The sequence below is a fragment of the Scardinius erythrophthalmus genome (assembly GCF_964197995.2).
Source record: "Scardinius erythrophthalmus genome assembly, chromosome: 12".
In the NCBI taxonomy this organism is placed as follows: domain Eukaryota; kingdom Metazoa; phylum Chordata; class Actinopteri; order Cypriniformes; family Leuciscidae; genus Scardinius; species Scardinius erythrophthalmus.
Window position 1 is genome coordinate 14,672,035 of NC_138232.1, and position 25,094 is coordinate 14,697,128.

The 25,094-nt window shown below is 36.5% G+C and overlaps 1 protein-coding gene across 1 annotated transcript in view; it reads left to right on the forward strand.

The window, feature by feature from the left end:
- The window catches only part of LOC308700265 (carboxyl-terminal PDZ ligand of neuronal nitric oxide synthase protein-like), a 102,275-nt gene extending 91,044 nt beyond the window's left edge, over positions 1–11,231 (forward strand). The window contains exons 11-12 of the mRNA XM_081381827.1: positions 5,858–6,146; positions 8,545–11,231. Coding sequence (XP_081237953.1) covers positions 5,858–6,146; positions 8,545–9,106 — 851 coding nt within the window. The 3' untranslated portion in view covers positions 9,107–11,231. The remainder of the gene's footprint in view (positions 1–5,857; positions 6,147–8,544) is intronic.
- Positions 11,232–25,094: the final 13,863 nt, after the last annotated feature.

The window sequence follows — 25,094 nt, forward strand, 5'->3', positions numbered from 1 at the left end:
CACCAATATGCTGATCACTCCCAAAAATCAGGTTCTTGAAATAACCCGTTGTCCCGGGTTACATGAAAAACCTATAGCCCTGCAATGCAAGTAAACTGCGTTTACAAGACTCTAATAAATCAGGTTATTTCCCAGTAGTGCATTTAAGCATAAAAAAGTTTTCTAACATGTCAGCAGGAAATTAATGAACTTGTATATTATACTCTCATGTTACAGATGCAGCATTTCCACTGAACGCTTCTAATTCAGCTACATGAGATGAAAGCATCATTTCTTATGTCAAGAAAGAGTCAGAGTTTGTGATTATATATTTCCTCGAAAGGCTCGCTCTGTCTGGGTGTGCTTAAATCTGCAGTAAGGGTGCTTTTTCTGTCACATATCACACATGCACACTTCAATAAGACAGCAGAACGCAGCTTAATGTATTTACATGCCGAGAGAAATCAGGGTAAGGTGCAAAAATCTAGCTGTGTTGATCAGTTTATGCTTAAGCCGTTTATGGGCTTACTCCGATAAAGGAAAACAGGTTAACATGTTTACAAGATAACATGCATTGTCGACTTAAGCGCAATTGGGTTTAGAACGTGCATGTAAACGCACTCACTGTGACTTTAAAGTTTGTGTAAGCGCATTTCTAGAACCTTGGCGGTGGACTCCTGATTTGAAAAGTAATTTGCTTGGCCCTGCCCGCAAAACCTCTATAGCACTCTATAGAAAACCACTCAAAACATGAACATTTTTACACGAGCATACTCTACTAGAAAAATCTTTTATATGGTACTAATGCCTGAGGAATCATTGCTAATTATTTCAAATGAATTAATTTGCCATTGATCTTGTCCTTGATTCCTAGCCACTGCTTGTTTTTGAGAAAAAAACATTTTTTCCACAGTCTTTGGTGTCATGATTAATAAACCATCACTTGTCCCTCCTGTAGTTTACTGCAGGTTTTCAAAGTATATGACTCATTTCAAAGCCATTTACAATGAGTTCTGTCATTTTTAAGAGCTTTGCAGTGCCACTGCGTGACTGTGTAACTCTTCATTCAGTGTGAGAGTCATTGTCAGTGAATGTTCAGTGACATGCATCAAGTTAAATTACTGGATCAAGGTGTTCTTTAGCTTTTAAAAACGGCTATACAAATTGGCATCACTTGAACAGCCATCTCTAAGTGAACAGTTACACGTCGGCCTACAGTATATCGTGAATATCACAGTCGATTGACTTCCCTAGTTAAGATGAGGTTCAATCCTTCTGCTTTTCCAAGAATCGCTGGCACACAAATGAAAGCACTTCAGATGCCATATGCAAGCACAGCTGCTTCAAGAAATAGAAATAACCACTAAAACGTGTGCTCACAAAACCAGCAAGTGCAGAGAACACCCTCTGAATCGCTGTGTAATTTAACGGATGCTCTGGAGCATTGCTGTCTCATCTTTGCACGCTCGGGGAAACGAGCGGCTGTCGGATTGATCCTTCTCCCTGCGGCGTAATTGAAATTGCATAACAATATCACATCTCATTTCAGTACAGCTGCCGCTTCTGAGAGAAGCTGTTGGAAACTCGGGTGCCTCTGAATTAGAAGCTCAAGCCCGGGCCAACCTGTCTGAAGTGTTCAGCTCCATCTATTGTAGAGACCGTAAACTCTCATTCTATTTCCTTTCAGGATTACAAGAAAAGACCTACAAAGGTCCTCAAGGAGATGTGAATTGTGAAGTCCGGGGCACTGACCTATTTAGATTGTCGCTGCACTTGACTGGAGAAAAAATCCTTCATGTTATAAAGTGAACTCCAATACAGTTCAGTTGATTTGAACTCCTTTATGCCCTAGAAGGGTGACACACCATGAAATTAAAACTGCCCTTTAAATAAAGCAAATTAATTGGCTATATTTCACAGAATGCTCTGTTACGGTCCTTTAGTCAAATCTGGTTCCAATGATTTATTCAAAGACACATGAGCGTCGATCAAGTGGATAAGCTGTCATTGTCTTGCATCACAGTCTATTGCTTCAAATCCCTACATTTCATCGGTGATAAACTTGCAGATTGTTGCATTGCATTCATGTCCCTGCTTGACATTGATGTGACAGAGCCTTTGATTAATTATTGATCTGAGAAGTCGAACGAAAATGGGGGCATTGTCTCCCATTATGTTCAGGTTTTTTTTTTTTGTTTTTTTTTTCGGTGGCAGAACATTGTCATAAAAACATCCTCAGATCTATATTTTATGTGTTCAGTGCCGGTTTTGGTCTCACCTTAATTTTAACACTGTTCTGATATAGTTTGAGATTTATCATCTTTCAAAAATCCTTTTTTTTTTTTTTTTTTTTTCAATGCATTTTTATAAAGTGCTGGTGTGGCTTCCAATACGCTACTTAACATACAAATAGCTATTGACCAGAAGGGTTTCCATGCCTCCAGGTTTTTGGTGGTGCCGCTTTTGTTGCTCTTTTGAGGTTTTATTAATTTATTTCCTTTCCACCCTTAAATGCGCTACAGTATATCTACAGTACCAAGGAGACTAGTCAGCCGGCAGTGCTGTTCAACAGAGATAAAGTAAATGGATAGTCCTAACAGTGCATTTTACTTGTGGAGTTCTCTGCCCTTTTCATTTAGGAGTCCTGAGATTGATGCTTTTATTCTGGACCGCTGTGCCATTATAGCTCTCCACCTCGTTTGTGTTAATGATGGAGTTGATAACAGGGATGGTGAGTCAGATGGAGCAAATGCATTCTGAGTTACTCCACCTTGACCCTCTCATCATGTGTTATCCAGGGCTAACCTATTTTACCCTTCCCCCTACCCTTGTGTTTAAAGATTCATGCTAGAAAGGGGGTTCAAATGAATTATTGATGTTTGGACCATCTTCTGCTGACCTGAACACCTGCTAGGTCAAGCAAGTTGGAGATAATGGGTTAAAATGCTTTATTTATTCATTGTTATTCTCCAAGTGTTGGAGATGGTAGTGGTTTGGCTTGGGGTCTAGATATATTTGCTCTTTGTTCAGCAGTTCATTTTTGATTCTTTACCACATGATGTAGTGCATCATGAAATATAAAATCTGGCCACTTATGATTATTTTTGTACAGTTCATAAATATAGGGGTCTTGATCATCAGGGTTCCCTCTGTAATGGAAAACTGAGAAATATGTCTTAAGAATTAGTGCTGTCAAATCAATTAATCGCATCTAACAGTAAAAGTTTTTGTTTATAATATATGTGTGTGTGTGTGTGTGTGTGTATATTATATTTATATACTGATGTGTGTGCATGTCTCTGTTTACTGTGTGTGTATATATATATATATACACACACACACACACACACACACATACACATACATATATGGGTGTCTACACACACAAACCCATATATAATAGATAATAATATTATACACGCATGTATTATATAAACAAAAATGTTTACATTCGATGCGATTTAATCACAATTAATCGTTTTGACAGCACTCATAAATATCAATGATATCATATTTGAAATAGAAAATAAAATTGTGAAAATATGAATACACTAAAATATTTTATCTGTTAAAAATGATAAGAAATGTAAAATGATTTTTAAAAATCATTATGCACTAAACTCGAACGACTGGATATATCATAGAAATCCATTGGTCATAAAAGAGTGGGAACCCTGTACCATGCAGCGTGTGTGTGTGTGTGTGTGTGTGTGTGTGTGTGTGTGTGTGTGTGTGTGTGTGTGTGTGTGTGTGTGTGTGTGTGTGGGTTGCACACCCTTGGGTCCAGAGGTTTCGTGCTGGGACACATCAGGAGCTCATAAACCAGCCCAGAATAGCAGCGTGTCAGACACCCTCCTAGCATTTGCCACTTTGGTGGAGCCTGACTGAGGTATTTATACTGCTGCCTCGAGCTACACGATTATGCCCAGCCCTGTGGAGAAGGTTCAAATCCGATGATCACTGCGTCACGCTCTAAATTGAAAGCTGATGATTTGTTATACATCTTTCCCACTCAAAATCTAGTCTCACAGACCCATACTTTTGATTTTACCTCATAAAGCCTTATCCAGTTTGCACTTATTCTGTCCAAGAACTAAACCAACCACAGATTGCTTTGTTTTATGTGCTTTTTAGGAGTAGATGAATCTGAAATGGATGAAATGGCACAAAACAGACTTGTGGCTGATACTACACAAACATAGTTGAACTAATCTGGGTATTGTAACATTACCTGATGAAATAACATGTCGGCCATTGAAGTGCATAGTAAATAATGTCCCTGGGATTTCAGATGGCTTCATTACTACCGCAGATCAATATGTGCAGTGATACAATCACACGAAACCACAGACAAGTGGCTACTTTTCTCCTGCTCATTTCTCTCCAGAGCTCATAATAGCAGCATGTTGTGTGCTTGTTTAAGCCTCATAGTAAAATGTATTCTGATGACACTTGAAGATCAAACCTGTGAATTATAACTCGTCTTGTTACCCATTGGTGTGCCTGGAAAAGAAAGGCAGACCCGTCACAAATGGCAAGTTGTGGGGTTTTTTGTTGTCAATTTTTTCCCCTGATTACCATGACAACAACATGCTGTTTTTGGCACACAAACTTCCCTCATTCATCTGTTTGCCTTGCCTGCAGAGCAAAGACATTGTCAGCATCAAAATAACTTCCCTTTGTCAAATATTTGTGTAGAAGTCTCTCTAGTCTCGTATGTGGCCCGTGTTTGTCGTCAACAAGAGACTGTCACCAGCTAATGAGAATTCTTACTCCTCCATGAGCAAGTGTTGAAACTGTTTGAGTTTAACAAGCTGGAAATAACTATGCCACTTCAAGAGTTTCTTGAAATCACATTTGATTAGAGCCATACAGCTTTTATTGTGAACTGCTTTGAATGGCCTAAATTGAAGCTGAATTTGAAATGGAACACCGTGTCAGGGCCACTTTTGTTGGCAAATTGCTGTTTCTATCTTTCCATCTTTATCATTGTCGGTCTACCTCTCTTCGGTCACCTTTTAGGTAAAAGGTAAATTTTCATTTCCTTTTATATTGTGATGTAAAAGTTCAAAGTTGCATTTAAATACTACTGTAGTTTCATATTTGAGCACTAATATACAGTTTTTTAAAGAATATCTGTATAAATACAAACAATAAATCATGCTTTCTTTGTCACTTTGAATGCTAACCATGAAATAATGGTTCTGAGGTAAGAAACATGACGTTGTGACTTGTTGTTGATTTTCTGCCCATGTTGGTGTCATTGTGTTGTTTTTTTTGCATGAATTTGTGTCCATTGTTCAACATTTCATGTATAAAATGCTTAATCACCACTGCATGAAAATAGGAATGCACAATATATTGACATGTCGTTTAAATGTATTAGTTTTCTTTTTTAAATTGGTATCTGTTGCTATTGATAATATTGGCAAAAAATTACACTGTCATTTTTTGCCAACCTCAAAATGAGAATTTTGGTGATGCCCAAATCCACTTGTAGAATTTAGAATGATTTTTTTTATGTTTTTTATTTTAAATGTATCTGTAAAATAGGGTAGAAATTTCAAAATCATTATTTATCAGTTATCAGCCATAACAAGATAATTAATAATAATAATGATTATAAAAAAGTGCATCCCTACATTTAATCTGATGGATTAAACAAGGTTAATTTTAGGAATATTGGGTTTATGTTGAACAAACTGGTTAAATGAACACTGTCTAGCAGTGTTGTGCTTTCAGTGTTAAACAGTCATGCATTTAAGTCTGTAAAAAAGCTACTGAAGACACAGCTCACTTTTAAATGTTCATTTAAATACAGTAAAGTTCCCCAATGCCTCACTTTGTCTAAAAACCTTTTTGTTGTTTTGTTCTTTAGTGGACCAAAGCATGTTTGAGAACTGCAATGCTGCGGAACAGCCGAAGCTGAACTTTCGTCCAGCAGGCTCCACAGACACGTCTGCCCTGGCAGGATCCAGGACGGGTGGCAGCCAGCACCTAAAAAACGCCCTGAACTTGGGCAAAGCCATGGGTGCGAAGGTAAACGACTTGCTCCGCCGAAAAGATCCCAACAGCTTTGGAGACATTGGAGTCACAGAGGTGAATAAGAACGTGGAGCCAGTGTGGTCCAACCTGACTGAGATAGGACACAATACAGCAAAAAACAGGTAAAGATTTCAGACTCTCAGCTGCAAACGGCAATGACCTCAATACGCTCATTATGTTCAATTGACTTCATGCTAAGAATAAAATTGCTTGGAAATTGTCAGGCGTTGCACTTGCTTTTGACATTTTAATCACCATAGTGCTTCTACAGAAGCGGATTCAATGCTGGACTGCGATATGTCCCAATCTGATACTCCCTTTTTACTGTCCTGTCTAACAAATGTCAAATAAAAAAGGAAGTAAACAAAATATTCCTCTAAACATGGGGTGATTGTTGATGTAGTTCCAGTACACTTTCATCCACTAATGTTGAGTGAATGTATTCCATCCAAAGTGTGTTTATGAAGTCTGTATATATGCAGACCTGGTCAGAAGTATTGGCACCCTTGGTATATTGGTATATATATACATATACATATATATATATATAAAACATATTATGGCTGACAAAAATAACGTATTAGTATCTGTGATTATTAATATGTTCACGTGTTAAAATATTTAATGCAATTAATGCAGCATCCAAGGCCAGCATCTAAGTTCAATTCAATTAAAAGTTATACATTTTAAAGCCTATCTACATTTATCTAGCCTATCTACAATCCTGTCTACATTTTAAAGCCCATCTATCTTAGATTTAGCATCTAAGTTCACTTAAATTAAAAGTTATACATTTTAAAGCCTATTAAATATTAAAAAAAATTACTGTTATATGTTGAATGGCTATAATTACTAATTTCTTCCAGAAATTGAGAAAAAAAAATTAGTATATAATATATACTACTAATATATTGATCAGTTCATTCAGTTACAGACCGTCATTCATCGTGACAGATGGCCGATCATATTGTTCTGTTGCAGTTCACATCTCTTTCAGCAGTGAATGTGAAAACAGGAGAAATGTCTTTGAACACTGTTATTATACGAGAACCCCATGGGTTACTGCTGAGATTTGACTGACATCTCTGAGAGAGAGAAAAAAAGTCTTTTCATGAAGGCAACTGTATCCGCCATCATTATCAGCAGCCTTCAAGAGAATGTACATGTGTCTGTGACTCATTGTGTTGCATCAGGCAAACTTTGACTCGTCAAGGGTTTGGTTTAATTGGCTGAAATCTTACCAGTTGTGCAACATCTAGTATGCACATTCCTTCCAGCTTTTTTATTATACCTGCTTATAAATTTTATGGAAATAATGCATTAATGATCATGATTGTAGTGACAATCGTTGAAAGACATTACTAGGTCTCATACTTGGAGTTAGCGCTTTAAACAAATGCCTACTTTTAATGTTATTCATCCCTGTGTTTAAACGGATAAAAAAATATCCCATAGACTTTGATTCTCATCAACTTTCATATCTTCAACAGACCAAGTGCAAATTCCACTATCATAAAATAATAAATGAAATGATGCATTTACAAGAAACCAACTTCTTATCATCTCTAGAAAGGCTATTATTGCATAGCATGTGACATTATTGAGGGAATTGTGCAGTTATCATGGGAGATTTATGGTAAGTTCACAATTACGTAGACAAGAATTTGACTAAATGACTGTGAGCATCTCTTGTGACTTGAGAAGACCATGACATTATTGCATCTAATGTTCCTATCCATGGACCTTTTTAACATAATTTTATAATATATTAACATATATATTATACTCTACCATTTACAAGTTTGAATGAGTATTTTTTTTTTTTTTTTTTTGAAAGAAGTCTCCTCACCAAACAATCGAAAAATACAGTAAAACTAAATACTATTATGATTAAAAATAACTTTTTTCTTCTTTTAACACATTTTAAAAATGTAAATTATTTATATGAAGGCAAAAGCTAAATTATCAGCAGCCAGAAACATTTCTTATAATCAATGTTGAAAACAGTTGTGCTGTTTAATATATTTTTTGGAAACTGTGATAGTTTTTCTTTTTCAGGATTCTTTGATGAATAGAAAGTTAAAAGGAACAGCATTTATTTGATGTAACTATAACTTTTGATTGATTTAATGCATCCTTGAAAAGTATTATTTCTTTCAGACTTTCAGTCACTGTGTTTTACCTTCTATTTTTTAATACATTTTATTAAAAAGGTCATGTATAATTATTATAAAAGAATTAGCAAAATGCAATTAAAACTTTTTTATAGAGAGTTTAATGTCAGCTGTCAACTTTGAGGCAAAGCATGAATTGTCTTCTCCTCATCTTTTTATCCTGCCCAAAAATGATCTTCTGAATTCAACAGTAAGACCGAGTAAGAGAGATGATGTAGTCTTACGAATCTTTTTTTTCTTTGTTAGTAGTATCATTTTGGACCACCATGCAAGAGAACTGAAGAAATTCAGACCACATATTTGCTCTGAATTTTCATTCATGCTTTTTTTTTCTTCGCTCACACAGTCACATGTCCCTGGACTCCTTCCCTCGGCTTGATCCCCCACCTCCCACCGGTAAAAAGCGTCTCCCACGTGCCCTGAAGACCACCCAGGACATGATGATATCCTCTGACCCCGTGGTGGCCTCCCCAGAATCCTCCTTCGTCTCCTCACCTGACAAGATCGCCAAAGATAAAGCTGAGCTTGAGTCTGAACCGAGCCTTGAAGAGTCCGGCCTCGAGAACCCTTCAGAACCCGGCGACCGCGTCGACAGCCAGATGGAGAAAAGGCCCGGATTAGAACTAAAAACCGAGCCCACAGCTGTGGTGACGGATGAGAAAAATTCTGAGGCTGTCGATCAGTCACAGCTGCTGCTTTCTGTTCCAGATCTCATTCACAAAGACAATCTGGACCCAAAGAAACTGGCCAACTCGGAAATTAGAATGGCTTCCACCCCGTGTCCAGGGAAAGGGAGCTGCCGCATCAGCGTCTCTGAGGGGGAACTGTTGGGGAACGGCACTGTGGATTACCGAACCCTTAACTCGGAGAACGAAGAATCCCACCCTGACCTGCTGTCATTTGAATAGCAGGCTTCCACAATGACAAAAGAGAGGCCAAAGTGGCTTGAATCAGTCATTTAGACTGCTTTCATTCTGCATTTCATATTTTGCCTTTATAGCAAAGTACCACTGATTGTACTTAGTTATTTCATAGATATAATTATTCAGATGATGAAAATCACAGTTTTTTGGAATCATAGCAGCATAATTCTTTGAAAGATTGTATTTTAAAGTATTTGTGGACCTGTAATTAAAAAAAAAAAAAACATGATGAATCAATTAACAAAAACCAAAGTCAATACTACACTGCAAAAAAAAGTATTTCTTGACTTTTTTCCAGTCAAATATTCCAGTAGAGTTAATTTGCTTGAAAAGCAACACTGCATAAGATATTAAGACGACTTCCCGTTATATATTGAATATTAGTGTATTTCGTATTTCTCTCTGCAACATTTTTGCAGATTTTTTTCACACAAGTATAAACAGTACAGACAAAACATGTATGTTACAAAAGATTTCTATTTTATATAAATGATGTTTTTTTTTCAACTTTTGATTCATCAAAGAATCTTATTAAATATTTTAAGCAGCTGTTTTCTACATTGATAATGATACTAAATGTTTCTTGAGCACCAAATAAGCATATTCAAATGATTTTTATAGGATCACTATAATGACACATAAGACTGAAGTATGCTGGAAAATTTAGCTTTGCCATCACAGGAATAAATTACATTTAAAAACATTTTCAGATAAATGTTTCTGCTTTTTTATCAAGTACATGCAGCCTTAGTGAGCATAAGAGACTTCTTTCAAAAAAAAAAATCATACCAACTGCAAACTGAACGATAGTGTACATTCTTATTTATGCAGTGTTGTAAAATTTGTCTCTAAAAAAGTATGTACATTTATCTGCTTTGAAGGATTTTTTGATATTTTGTACTGGAAAATTAGACAAAAATACTCATTAAGAAATTTATTTTCTGCAGTGTTACTGTAATACCTCTGAAGCTGTCTTTTACTGTTGTAAAAGTGGGCAGCATTTCATGTCTTTATATTGTTTGTTTTTGTTTTTTTGCTTCATTTCAATTTTACAAGCTTGACTTTATAGATGCTAGTGTTGTGTTTTATGACCACAACTCTGACCTTGTGCTCAATGTCATAATCACATGGCCATGAAGCAGTATGCACCTAACGGTAGCCGTATGTACTGCTTCCGTGTTGTTTTTGACACTGACCTCTAGATCAACTTTCAAAGTCTCATGCAGAGTCTAGGGTCATACCTTAGCGATAATCGTCAAGGTGCTGATGGCTTGAGGAATGTCAGTAATGAGGCTCAGTCAACATGAAGGTATGCAGAAGGGTTCTGAAATTTCCTGGAATGCCATAACTCGACACTAATCTCGATCCTCGTCCTCTTGTTTGTGTAGACAGCCCGACTCCCGTGACATTCTCTAAGGCCTGTTCTTTATCGCACAGAATGGCTCCTCTGGAGAGATTTCTGGCTTTTCCGTTGCTAACAATGCCGCTATTTACGCTCCCATTATTTATAGAGATACACTGTCAGCCTGCATATATGTACGGATGTACTTAGATGTCGATTGCAATTCACTTTATGAATGTATTTCCGTACCACATGTTTTGGTTACACTACCGTTGTCATACTATGTGCAATCATGCATAAAAACTACATGCATAAAAGTTTGGACACTAAAATAAGAATTCAGAGTGTACATTTGCAGGTGATGAGTTGAATTAATATGGACCACTTGTACTGTTACTGGGCCATCAGATATGAAGTCAAAGTATTTTATAAAACGCCTTTATAACTTCTATGTATAAGTGCTGGCAAAACAACAGCTGAATGAATGAAATAAAAGGATATCTATCTTATTGTTTAGCTTTTTTAGACGGTGTTTAGAGTTGAGAAGATTCTTGATGGAAACTTAACATGGCGGGAATGTTATTACTATGTTTTCTGTGATGATTTATGTATTTTAATTGCAATCAAAGTGGTCGCATCATTGTCACGGTTTGTTTGAATGAAGGAAAAACAATGTTGAAGGAAAAACGCATGTATATGAAGGTTTTCGGTGCACTGAAATGTATTTTGAGAAGCTGGATATATTAAAGTGATTTCCCATTATACAAATTGTCTATTCATGACACATTTTGGGTCTGGGTGCCGTTATTTTCAGGAAATGGATTTTATGCGACTTATTTTTCAATTCAAAGGGAATTTACAGGGTCTGTAATAAATGTAACAGCAATAAAGCAGGACTATGATGATTGCAGTGCCTCTTGAGACATGCCACTAAACCTGCAAGCTTTTGTTTATCAGAACTGATTCTTAACCATGAAGCTGCCATCACCCTAAATCCACTAGTAATGCATGAACTAGCTTTTCTGCATCTGAATCAGGAAACTTGTTCTGTAGCTTAGCAATGTTTCTGAGGTGGAAGAAGGTTGTTTTTGTAACACATGAAATATGGTTTTCGAAAATCAAGTCGCTGTCTAGTATAACACCCAGGTCTTTAACTGTAGAGGATGAAGTAACAGTAAATCCTTCTAGATGCAAATTGTATTCTAAGAGATTGTGTACAGGTTTTTGGTCCAATAAGTAATACCTCAGTCTTATCCGAATTTAATTGAAGAAAATTACTGGTCATCCGATGTTTTACACACTCTGTCAACTTGGAGAGATTTCTTGCAACTTTAGAGATTTTATCTGGTCGTGATGAAATGTATAACTGAGTGTCATCGACATAACAGTGGAAACTAATTCCATGTGTTCTTATTATATTACCAAGTGGTAGCATATATATTGAAAATAGCAGAGGGCCTAACATCGATCCTTGTGGCACTCCATAATTTACTGACGTTATCTTAGATTTTTCCCTGTTTAAATAGACTAAATGGTAAAGGTCTGATAGGTATGATCTAATCCATTTTAATGCCTGTCCCCAATAGCAGTGTAATTTTGTAGTTGATCTAAGTTAATTATATCAAATCATATTAAACTCTTAATTTTGACAAGCGTATGGCATGCACCTATAGGAAGAGGGAAAACAAGGAAACTGCCTGTAATTGACCATTGCAATCACTTTTAACTAAATAAATAAAAGTATAGTGTGATAAGACATATAATATAATTATTATTATTTATTAAATTATTTATCTATTTGGAAAATGAATGACTTCTGATTGGGTGGGCCACAATTCAACCCCACAAAAAGTGGAGTAATGATGCTGAAAATTCAGATCTAACATGACAGGAATAAATCTTTTTAACTGTATTTTTTGATGCAGCCTTCTCGAGTACGAGAGATGTCTTTCAAAAACAAAAAACCTTACCGACCCCAAAAAGTTTGAACAGTTATCTATAAAGTTCTTTCAGACAAAATGTCTCCACAAAGAATTGCTGATGTTGAGATTTAGATCAAATGAGACATTTTTCAGATTGGATGTATCATGTCACAGGAGGAGGAAGAAGGGATACTTTAATTTAGTGCTGGATTTCTTGCGGGAGGTGAAAAATGCAATGTCAGAATTCATTTGGTGTCCTTGTACATCTCTCTGCAGAGATTTTTTTACAGTGTCTTTTACAGTCATTTGAGTATTTAACTTTCTGCATCCCAAAAGAATATGAAACAGGCCTGAATGATCCCTTATACAATATTACTACTACTACAAAGTTACTACTAATAATTTACTACTATTCTTCCAGTATCCAGTTTAAGATAGTTTATTATAAACAATACTTGAATCTCTGGTCATTTTGTTCCTCTTTTTTCTCTTTTAAGTTTTAAGATGGTTGAGATATTGTGAAATGATCTTTATCTGCACATAATAATGGTTCCTATAAGAAAGTTTTGTATTTTATGTTGTTAATGTAAGTGGGGGGAAAATACACAAACACAGAGATGTCACAAAGTTTCCCAGTATCACTCAATAGGGTCCCAGTGAATGAGACAACAATGAATTGCTATGTTGGCTTAAAGAGCAAATTATGTAAGGTAAGAGAAAGTTTTTCAACAGTGAAACTCTCAGATCAGGGATTAATACGTCACTCACCTGGAGCTTCTGGCAGTTCTCCAGGCATTGTTACACTTCCATTCAAATCGAGTGCTTCCTGTTGCACACTTAACACACTTGCTTTTGGCAATGCAGATAAAAGACTCCGTCTCTAAATGGTCATCTAACAAACATATCAGATTCATGATTATGAACCAAATTCTTGCATCATTTGCATCTTGCAACTTGCAGGTCAGCAGCAGCTGATGAGTGACACTGACGTTTGAACTGGACTTTTTTGAAAGTTATATTAAACTGACTGAAAACAAAACAGGGTTCACAAACTGTCTAAATATGTTCACCATGGTCCATTTCTGTACATAATAAAGAGTTTAAACTATATATAATCGCATCTTAGTAAGCTAAGTCAACATCTGAACTGCTTTAAAGTGTTTTTTTTTTTTTTTTTTTTACATATCATTAGATATCTGAGTAAGTTGAAACCCAGTACTTGCGTTTAAAAGTGTAATTTGGCAATTTCTCTCAAAAATCCTGTCGTCACCATTGCAGAATGAATACTGGGGTAGGCAAGGCCGCGATGGATCCATCTGCTGTATCCTTCATTTCACGGGAAACGAATGACGCATTTGGAGCCTTCGAGTTGGGACAGTCTTGGTGACGCAATCGACCTTTGAATGCGGCCTTCGAAAGATGCAGCCTCTGAATTGGGATGCATAAATATATCGGCTTCTCGAACAAGAAAGAAATTTAGGGCGGGGCTTAATTTTGTCCATTGGGAGCTGATTGGATGTTTGTGGTTTGCTATTGCTGTGATGTCGTGTGAGTGACAGACTGTCCCACCCTAAAACACATCATCAGAGAAGCGAAGAGATTTCACTGCAAGAGAGAGGGGAAGTTATTTTGATTAAAGATTACGAGGGCAGATGAATTAAAAAATAAATAATTTATAATAAACACTCCAATATTCCATCAAATAAGAACGGTCCATTTGGATTTAAGCAATGGTTTGCAGTCTATGTATGCTAATATGATAGTTCTGAATTTACATGACAATGACCTCCCAGATAAGGTGGCCTAAAACCTCATGTTGGCCTACTTTGATAAGCATAACTCCCTTACTGCAATAAATGAATGATTTATTCTTAATAGTGTTGAATATTAATTCAAAATGAAATCTGTGACCCATAATCATTTAAAGTTGAATGCATACGTGCATGGATGAGTCAATGAATATTGTTAACAAAGGACATTTCATTTACATGAGGATAACCTCTGCTTCTTCTACATCTGTCATGTATTATTTCATATTTAAGATCATTTGAAGCAACACTTCTTTTTTCTTGATGCGATTGAGAATTATGATGGTATTCGTGGATTGGCATTAACTGCCACATTAGGCTCTTTGTTGTTTTCCTTGTACATGTTCTCTTTGTGTGATATTAGCAAGCATGTCATTAGCATTTGAAGGCCACTTTTCTAATGTTTCTAATTCATAACAGCGTTTTCCCGTCTCATAAATATAAGTTACAAAATATCTTTCTATTTGAGATGCAGAAAAGGTCAAGACTTGATTATTGTAATGTACTTTTGGCTGGATGCCCCAGTATTTCCATAAATAAGCTGTAGCTTGTTCAAAATGCAGTAGATCAACTAAATCCAGAAAATATGATCTTATCAGTCAGTCCAATATTCTCACACAAATGCAGAAGCACCATTTTTATTTATTCTACACACTGAAGACTCATTTGTTTAATCAGGTTAAATGAAGTGTGCTTATGACCTGCTGCAGATCTCTTTCTTTCCACTATTACTTTACCTTATTAGATACATTAACATCTTTTTTCATTCCTTCTCTTTACCTGCACCGTCGGACACCCAGATCTAGCCAAATTCACAATTCAAGACCGAAGCTTGTGATAAGACAGTTTACACAAAAATGAAAATTCTCATCATTCATTCACTCGTTTCAAAGCTGTATGACCTTCATTCTTCTGTGGAACACAAAAGAAGTTATTTATTTTTCATAGTGATAATCAATATTGTTTGGACCCCAACATTCTTCAGAATACCTATTTTTTTGCAGCCTGGCAAGACAGACCTACATCAAGATGTTAGGTCTGGCAACTCACCATAGACACGGCTCAATCCGAGCGGCGGGATAAACGGCTGTCTTTCAAATTCCCTCTGCACGCAATAACACAGCGCTTCAACCAACCAGAGCGTTTTCCCAACAGTGGAGCGTTGATAGATTCAACTTTTGAATCTGGCCGGCAAAACTACGAACACATCTTCTTTTTTTAAGAATGACTTAAGTGCCGTTCTTTGCTCTTTTCTCAAAGAAAAACTTAACTCCAAGTCCTCCAGAGTCGCGGCCAAAGCCGATTCGAAAGACTGTTCGCCAGAAGCATCAACTCTTCTTTGTTTTCAAGTAGCAGGAACAGTTGCAACTCTGTCGTCATTATGTTAAAGGACAAGTTCGGTATTTTACACTTAAAGCCCTGTTTACAGATCGTTTCTGATGAAATAGAACAGTTAAGATTAAAATTTGGACACATGCTGCTGTCCCGAGAATTTTAGGTTTCTTTCGCTTTCCCCAAAACCTCTAGAATGGGTGTATAGGTGCACTGGAACAATCTTTCATAAAACGCATTAAACTTTCGTTTACAAAGACGTGAAACTCACCGAGTGGTCAGGGGTGTTCACTGATATGCTCACACAAAAATCGCTGCAAAAGATGCTTTCCAACAGGTTTTATCGTAGTTTTTGTCCAACTCCATTGACTTATATTGGGTGAGCTGTGTACGGTATTACTCCGCCGCTTCTTTTTCTGTGTATTCAATGAAATGCCAGCGGTTTGCTTGCAATTGGCAGAGGTGCATTATCGCCACCAACTGGGCTGGAGTGTCTATTATTCAAGCTCTCAACGGAAGAATCTACGGGTGTGAGACGTTTGGAAAAATAGGTCCACAGTTTTACAACGAATGGTAAAACACCTGTTGGAAAGCATCTTTTGCAGCGATTTTTGTGTGAGCATATCAGTGAACACCCCTGACCACTCGGTGAGTTTCACGTCTTTGTAAACGAAAGTTTAATGCGTTTTATGAAGGATTGTTCCAGTGCACCCATTCTAGAGGTTTTGGGGAAAGCGAAAGAAACCTAAAATTCTCGGGACAGCAGCATGTGTCCAAATTTTAATCTTAACCGTTCTATTTCATCAGAAACGATCTGTAAACAGGGCTTTAAGTGTAAAATACCGAACTTACCCTTTAAGCCCGCCCTCTCTATACACGACGTGATTGGCCTGACCCCATTTAGGTTTTTCCAGCACGAAAGTCAATTTGCTAGACTACCCTGGCTGCAAAATACATTTTGCTGCCGCTAGGATGCGTCTAGATTTCTAGGCCAATTTTTTTGTGTTCTGTTGAATAAAATAAAATGCATACAAGTTTAAAACAACACACGACTGAGTGCATGGTGAAAGAATTTTTGTTTTTAGGTGAACTTTCCCTTTAAGTCTCCAACTAGTTTGTGCCTAAAAAAAAACAAAACACAGAAACTCCATTCACAATTTCAATCTAAAAACACAGATAGTATGTCATAACCTTGCGACTTAATTTCACATCATGCATGTCCACAGACATGAGCAATGAATACTGTATTTGTTCATGTAAATTTCTCTCTAGCCTACTGCGCCCCTCTCTCTTTTCAAACAAACTTCTCTGTCAAAGTAAAGGAAAAGGAAATATCCAAATTGAAAAAACCTGTTCAGAGTCCTTACCAACAAAATCATTTCATTATCAATATCATCAATTGCATTATTAGTTCCTGTGAGTGTATTGCAGTAACATTTTGGAACTATAGTGTTTTGTTTTTGTACTTGTTCATTCAAGTTTTGCACTCAGAAACACTTTATACAACATTCTATTGATAGTGAGCATCTAGAGCAGTGAAGTGATGAATTACGAGGCTGATGTACTGAACAACAGACACGATTTTCTAAAAGTGAGCCCTAAGATAAATAATTTGAGTATATCTGATCATACTTAAACCTTTTTGCATGATTAGTGAGCATTCTAATGCTATAGTCTGTCATGCACTGAAGTGAATGAATATTTGGTATATTCTTAATTTTCAAATCTAAACCTGATTAAACATCATGTAAAGATCAGTCTTTCCTAGATGAGATGGCTTTCATTTTCATGCTGAAGGTAAAGGATCTTCATTATGTATGAATGATGTTTTTAATGAACATCATCCCAGGAACCTAAGCCAGATCCGGGAAAGTTACGTTGAACAATAATTAATACTACTGTACATGCTATCTGGGCTTGCTTCTAAAAACATACAATTAGGAATGGGTTTCATTTGAAAAATGTTTCATGTTTGGGTCAAATATGGACAAACCCAACCGTTGGGTTTAAAAATGTAATTAAAAAAATGTAAACCAACGATTGGGTTTGTCCATATTGACCCAAACATGGGTTGAAACAACCCAGCATTTACTAGAACATGTCATAAATAATAATATTAATTAAAAAAACAGCAGACATCAACTTGAGAAGCTACACAGGTGCTCAAGAACACTATTAGTGCCAAATAATATTAATAGTTAAACATAGCCATAAGCAGTAGAGTTTCCATGTCTAAGCACATGGGAAAAAGAGCAGATCATTTCTACAACTGCCAAGTGAATCCTAAAATAGCCGACTGAAATAAAATAAAATAAAAGTTTGAATTTAGATTCAAAGTATCTGCCATTATAAATTACATAACTGTAAACGTGGTATGGCATAAATGTTGGATATTCATATCTAATTTGCTTATATTCTTAATGTAGACATGTATTAAAGCAGTAATGAAATATAGGCCAAATTACAGACATTTTTGTTAGAAGGTAGCAGTTTTGTTCATTTGTATTTATACTAAATATAATTAGTTCATAGACTAATTACCATAATGTCGTTCTAGTCCGGCCCCCAGGTGTGTCCAACACAACATCGAATCAGGCCCCCTTTAAAAAAGTTTAGTCACCCCTGACTTATTCTTTTCAACATTTCTGTTTTTTTAACTAGAAACTCCAAAGTACTTCCAATCACACTTTAGCATTTGTTGTAGCCCTGGCTCATTTCCCCAGACGCCCCACATAGTCTTCAGCCTGCATGACTCTTTATTCAATAACAATATCAGCTAGATGTCCAGTGTGTAACCAGGAGGGTTATTACTGTGCGATGTAGAAAAATAATCATGTCACCGGCAGGGTGCTAAATAAAGATGACATGCTGCGCATTCACAAATCCTGCCTCCTGTTTACATTCCAGCTCCCGTTCATCAGTCTGCCAAGAGAAGACCCAGAACACTGTTTGTGTAAAGAGACTCTGCAGGCACAATCCTGAAGAACAGAGTTCGGTTTGTTAGTGTGTTACTATGGTGACAGTCACTGCTGTGCCTTTCTGCAGCCATACTGAGCAAAAGCCCAGGCATTTTTGAAAATCAAAAATTACCCCTTGCATAAAAAGCGATGTGAAAATAAATGTTTGTTTTGACAAGAATCATCCAATGAACAACGATGCCTAAGGAAAAATGTAGAAGAATTTAATTGTTTTTTGTATACAATTAAGGGGCTTTTAAACTCCAAAAAGTATGGAAAACCACAATAAAAGTATCATAAAGTAGTCATTTGACTCATGCGCTATATTCTAAGTCTTTCTAAGAAAGCCACATGACTTTCTCCCATGACTCCTCTGGATCATCCAAATGGTCATTGGCAAACTTAAGACGGGCCTTGACATGTGCTGGTTTAAGTAGGGGAACCTTCCGTGCCATGCATGATTTCAAACCATGACGTCTTAGTGTATTACCAACAGTAACCTTGAAAACGGTGGTCCCATCTCTTTTCAGGTCATTGACCAGCTCCTCCCGTGTAGTTCTGGGCTGATTTCTCACCTTTCTTAGGATCATTGAGACCCCACGAGGTGAGATCTTGCATGGAGCCCCAGTCCGAGGGAGATTGACAGTCATGTTTAGCTTCTTCCATTTTCTAATGATTGCTCCAACAGTGGACCTTTTTTCACCAAACTGCTTGGCAATTTCCCCGTAGCCCTTTCCAGCCTTGTGGAGGTGTACAATTTTGTCTCTAGTGTCTTTGGACAGCTCTTTGGTCTTGGCCATGTTAGTAGTTGGATTCTTACCGATTGTATGGGGTGGACAGGTGTCTTTATGCAGCTAACGACCTCAATCTAATTTAGGATAATAAATGGAGTGGAGGTGGACATTTTAAAGGCAGACTAACATGTCTTTGAGGGTCAGAATTCTAGCTGATAGACAGGTGTTCAAATACTTATTTGCAGCTGTATCATACAAATAAATAGTTAAAAAATCTAACTATTTTTTTTTCAGATTATGTCTCTCACAGTGGACATGCACCTACGATGACCATTTCAGACCCCTCCATGATTTCCAAGAGGGAGAACTTGCAAAATAGCAGGGTGTTCAAATACTTATTTTCCTCACTGTATGTAGTCATCTAAAACATATACACTGTGACAAATAAGTTGACAACATGTTTTTACATTGCTTCTTCAAATCATTAAAATAAGTTATACAAGATTCAACTCATTTTTTAAAGTCAGTTTAATGTAATTTAAGTTGAAATGACATTAACATCCAAGTTGATTGTAATAAAAAATTTAAGGCAGCAACTTTTTTTTACAGTGTAATAGCTTTGTAGTAAACATTGAAATAATAATTGAAATCAGTGAATCAATAAATACAGAAGTTAGCAGCTCACTGAAGGGGAACATCAGTGAAGAATTACTTAAATTTCTCATACAAAGTTGTCAAAGGCTTCAGAAGACTTAAGTCATATGGACCACTTTATGATATTTTTATGAAGCTCTTGCGTCTTTTTTGGGGCTTGAAAGCTACAGTCCCCATTTGTTGTAATTATATGGAAAGATGACGAATACATTTCTTCAGAATTTCTGTTTTTGTGCTCTATCGCATAAAGAAAGTCATGTGGTAGCAACATGAGGGAGTGTAAATGACAGAATGACAATATTCATTATTGGGTTCAGTATCCTTTTAAACTTAAAACGCAAAATCCAGATCACTTACTGGAACTTCTTACCAGAAATAGGGAAGAATGTCAGGACTGGGAACTGATGGACAGTTAGATAAACGTACCTGAGATCTGGAGACAGCGACGTCGATAACAATCAGCCATCACTGAATGCAGTGTGCTATAATGCATAAGACTCCTGACCATGTGGGTATGGCCATCTTTCCCTGTAATCACAACAACCATTGATGTTTGGGTCTCACACAGATTCCCATCAGTGATATCCTGACCTCCGAGTGGTAAAGAGAACACAATGAGACTGCATGACTCAGCTTCAACCCACTCAGTTATCATTTATCTGTCTTATTGATCGTCACAGTACAGCACACACATGTTTGTTTCAGATAAGGAGCCATGTTTAGTAAAGAGCTTTTTCTCCAGTAGGTTTTTATCTCATGGGGAATATAGTATTCCTCTGGGTTTGCATGGTTAGGCTACGTCTGAGTTAGAGGGTGAGAGAGTCGACGGAAGAGAAAGAGGGTGTCTGCTCTATTTTTAACCAATTCAAAATTGTCAGTACAGTGAAAATAGCTGGCATTAGTAAGAAATGGCCAGGGTAATACAGCAGCAAAGTAAATCCACTCTTCTGGCTGCCTCAGACCTGTGCTCTGTAGTCCCAGCAGCTTACGATTCCACCCACTATAACCAAAGGCAATGTTTTACATTTTTGCTGTTCAGTCAAGAGTGGTGAGGCATGAAGCTCCAATATTTCATTCAGGCTTGGGTCCAGTTCTAAGATGCAAGATAGACCATAGATGTTGTGGTGCTTATAAAAAAGCACTAAAATATTTGTTCTGTACAGTTTTCTCTAAAAGTGTAAATACATTTTTTTCTGTAGGCCTACTCTTTATTTTCTACATTTTGTGATATAATATAAAACTATGCAAGACTACTTAGTCTGAAGAAAAGACACAAAAGCACCATACATTGAATGAATGATTCAATGACTCACTCATAAAGACTTCACTTGTTTCATTGCTGGATGAATCAGCTTTTTTGAACAAATCTCTGGAATGAATGATTCAGTGACAAATGCATATTTAATAATCACTTTTCACCACCTACATCTATCCTATTCATGACAATTTTAATGTTCCGCTGTGATCGTACTTGTCAAAGCTTTAAAGGTTTAATAGACAAAGCTGAATCGTTATAATTTAGGAATTCACATGGGAGTTTTAATCAAGATTGTGATGTTTTAATGATTAATCGTGAATATAGATATTACATATAGGCAAAACTATTCAGAATTTCAAACAGTACACAGACCCAAAAGCTCCATAAAGTTTCATAAAAGTATATATATATACACCAAATGATGTATTATCATATTTTCTATATTAACAAAATAAATGAAATAAAACTAGGCAAAACAAATAGTTCAACTTTCCTCAACAAGCCGCATAATTTGAGGTTTCATTTATATCCGTGTCAGAAATGATGCGGTATGTGTGTGCTGCAGATGATACAAAGGTTAAGGGGTTTACTGAAATCTAGGACCACAAGTGTGAGCTTTAGAAATATTGATGCTTGCCTTAGCAAACACCACTAAAAATGTATGGGCTTAGACTCTAGGAGCAGGATTGAGAAATGCTGCACTATGGTATGATTTTTGAATTGGATATCCCTTCTCTCAAAATAACACAAAATCCACTGAGCGAAATACAGCCTTGTGTTGTACAGCTTTTTTCCTGCTATGTTTCAGGCAAAGCTTGTTGACAGGAAACAGGCTTAGGATAGAACAGTATGTTGGCATAAGCATGTTTGCTTTTAGGGAACATGCGAATTGTGCAATAAGTCACAGGTGCTGTGTAGATGCATGTGCATATCTTTGGTGTGAACATAAACACTTGGGGATCCAGAAGGCAGTGAGCCTAAACCATAACATCCTCTGGATTCCTCTGTCATTCTGCCATACATATTCCGAAACGAGATTGTGCAGCCACGCATGGGTGTTTTGCTAATTCGAGTGGGAAAGACTGCAACGCAGGTTAGCATTCGCTTTCAACACCACGTATCTTTCACTTCGCCTGGATGTGAGCAAGCTCTCCTGCACTAATTAATACCGCCTCATTGAAACAGCTCCTTTTGTAATTCATTCAGTTGACAGTGTTGGGAAACAGCCTACCTCAATGAGAGCCCTGTACAAGGCCTCTTTTATTAAACTGCAGTAAATTGCTGAACCTTTATACTGGCAGCAATGTGGGGCTATAGAGAACTGCAGGAAACTGACAAAACAGATGGGGGTCTTTGGAATCTACTGTTCAAAAGTTCAAGGTTGTTAATAATTTGTAATGTTTTTGAAATAAATCTCTTATGCTCACCAAACAATATTATTTTTGAAATATTATTAACTTTTAAAATAAAAAGTTTATTTTAAAATTAAATTTATTCCTGTGATGGCAAAGCTGAATTTTCAGCAGCATTACTTCAGTCTTCAGTGTCACACGATCATTCAGAAATCATTCTAATATGCTGATTTGGAGCTTAGGTAACATTTCTAATTATTATCAATGGTGAAAACAGTTTTGCCGCTTAATATTTGAGTGGAAACTGTGATACTTTTTTTCAGGATTCTCTAATGAGTATCAAGTATTTAGTCAGTTTTGTTCAATTTGATGCATCCTTGCTATAAAAAAAAAAGTTAAAATCTTGCTGACCACAAATCAGTGTAGATTCTTATATCTCCATGTTATTGTCAACAATGATGGTAAAATTAAATACTTTTGTCTTTAAAAATTAAAAATAAAAACTTCAAAAGAATATATGTTTCTTATTGATATTTTTTACAGGTATGATATGGATATGAATAAATCCAGAGGCACACTTTCTAATGCCTCAGTAATGATATCCGATTCCACACTGACCTTAAAAGAAAATGCAATACACTTTTAACAGTCTGAAAGGAAGTGCTGCCATCTAATGGCCAATAACACTTTCATCAAGGATTTGATTCTTTCATGAAGTTTGGAGCATCCACTAATCAGAAAAAAAGCCCATGAAATAAAGACACAAGGTCATGAGACGGACATTAACATTTTATTGAGAGAAACATGAAAATTATTCATTCCCTCCAGAGCTTTTAAGTCACAGTTTCCCGTGATCCTTGGCGGACAATCATCTGCTCAAATTACATTTGACAAAAAACATCAACAACATCTTTCTTCTCATTCTACCTAATACATAAAACACTCATCCTTGCACTCAATGCTAGATTCAAGATCATTTTTTTCTACTTTGTAACGTTCAAATTCAAGTTTAGGTTTGTTTTCCCTGCTACATATTATATGGACTTTAAGGCAGAGCTTTATTATCTTAAGTTTCCCCCAATCACATCTCTGCCTCAGGCATAAGAAGACTAGGGAATTGAGGATGGTTATACAAGGACACAAGGACAAGGATTGTCTTAACATGGAGCAAAGAAATGGCAACACAGGCCACCAGCAACACACCTCTGATGTATAATTATTATTTATCTGCAATTCATTTTAATCTCATGTTATTAAATTTAATGACTTTAGACTTTCGTTATATACTTTAACTGATCTGCATTTGCATCCATAGTTAATTTATCAAAAAATATCTATTAAAAGTTTTTAATGCTTCGGAGGGAATTTTCACTGTTGAAAATCCATATTTTCAGTAACAAAGAAATCATTGGCAAAGCTTCAATTTGAAAAGCACGTTTTAAAGAGAAGCATTGTATATTGAATCGGCATCTAAAACATTCAGAGACATTTCATCAGAATTCGCATCATTCTCCTTATAAACCCTGCACGTTTCCCTCTGTATTGTACCACAAATGTACTGTAAACGCTATTTTTGCTAACTTTTTGACCATGTTACTATATGCAATTATACTCCTTTTCCAAGTAAGCATGTTTACCGTGACTTCACTACAAACAGATTCCACACGAAACTCAAACTCAGTTCTGTTGTGTTTACACAGCATCATCTATACCTCTGATCTTGTAACAAAGCCAAACGCAGTACAAAAAAGCTGCCCAATCTCCATAATAAATCTTTCTTGATTGTTTTTCACCTTAGCAAAGCCACATATCCAGTCTCTCTCTGAACTATAACCCATATATCTTAATATCTATACATGATTCATGTCAACCTATGGCCTCACTGCTCTTGAAGTTCACACTTCCTCATTAAATGTCAGGTGAGTGAGTTGCCTTGCTCTTTTACGTCAAGAGATATATGTGATATGTATGACTTCAATACAGAAACCAATAAAGCAGCAGATTCAATTTATATATCCAATACAGCCTATTTTTAAAGAGGGTTACAAAGGAAATCATCTTAATATATATGAAGGTAGATGACAAGGGCATTTGCAAGCATTTTCTCTATTCCTGATCCAATTAAATACCTCTCTCGCCATTCAAGCGGCCATTTAGTTCTCCAACCTTTCTGGAGTTATTAAGACCCAAAGAGCGTTTCACTCCCATGTCTATCTGTGGTTACACCCTGCAGTGTTTTCTCTTGGGAGGTCCATTACTCTCTACACAAACACAAAAGCCAGCCAAACTCCAGCACTGTGCTTTACTGTTCATGTGATCTCTGGCATCCAACTAAAAGGTTCCTGGACACATCTAAAGGCATTTTCATGCATTTCAACATATGGCTTCCCTGCAGAGTTAGTATTTCTCCAGGGTTGCTGGTGGGGGAGAGAAAAGGTGGCTTCGAAACAATTTTGGCACTTTTCTCACAGTCTAGCGTTCACTGACTGTGACATTATTACAACATACAAAATAATTAAGGCAGCATGAAATGATCCCTGACAGACACCCATCTCTTCTATGCAGTAGTCAGTTATGGAAAGAAATCTCTGTGCTTTCTGAAAGAGTTAGAAGG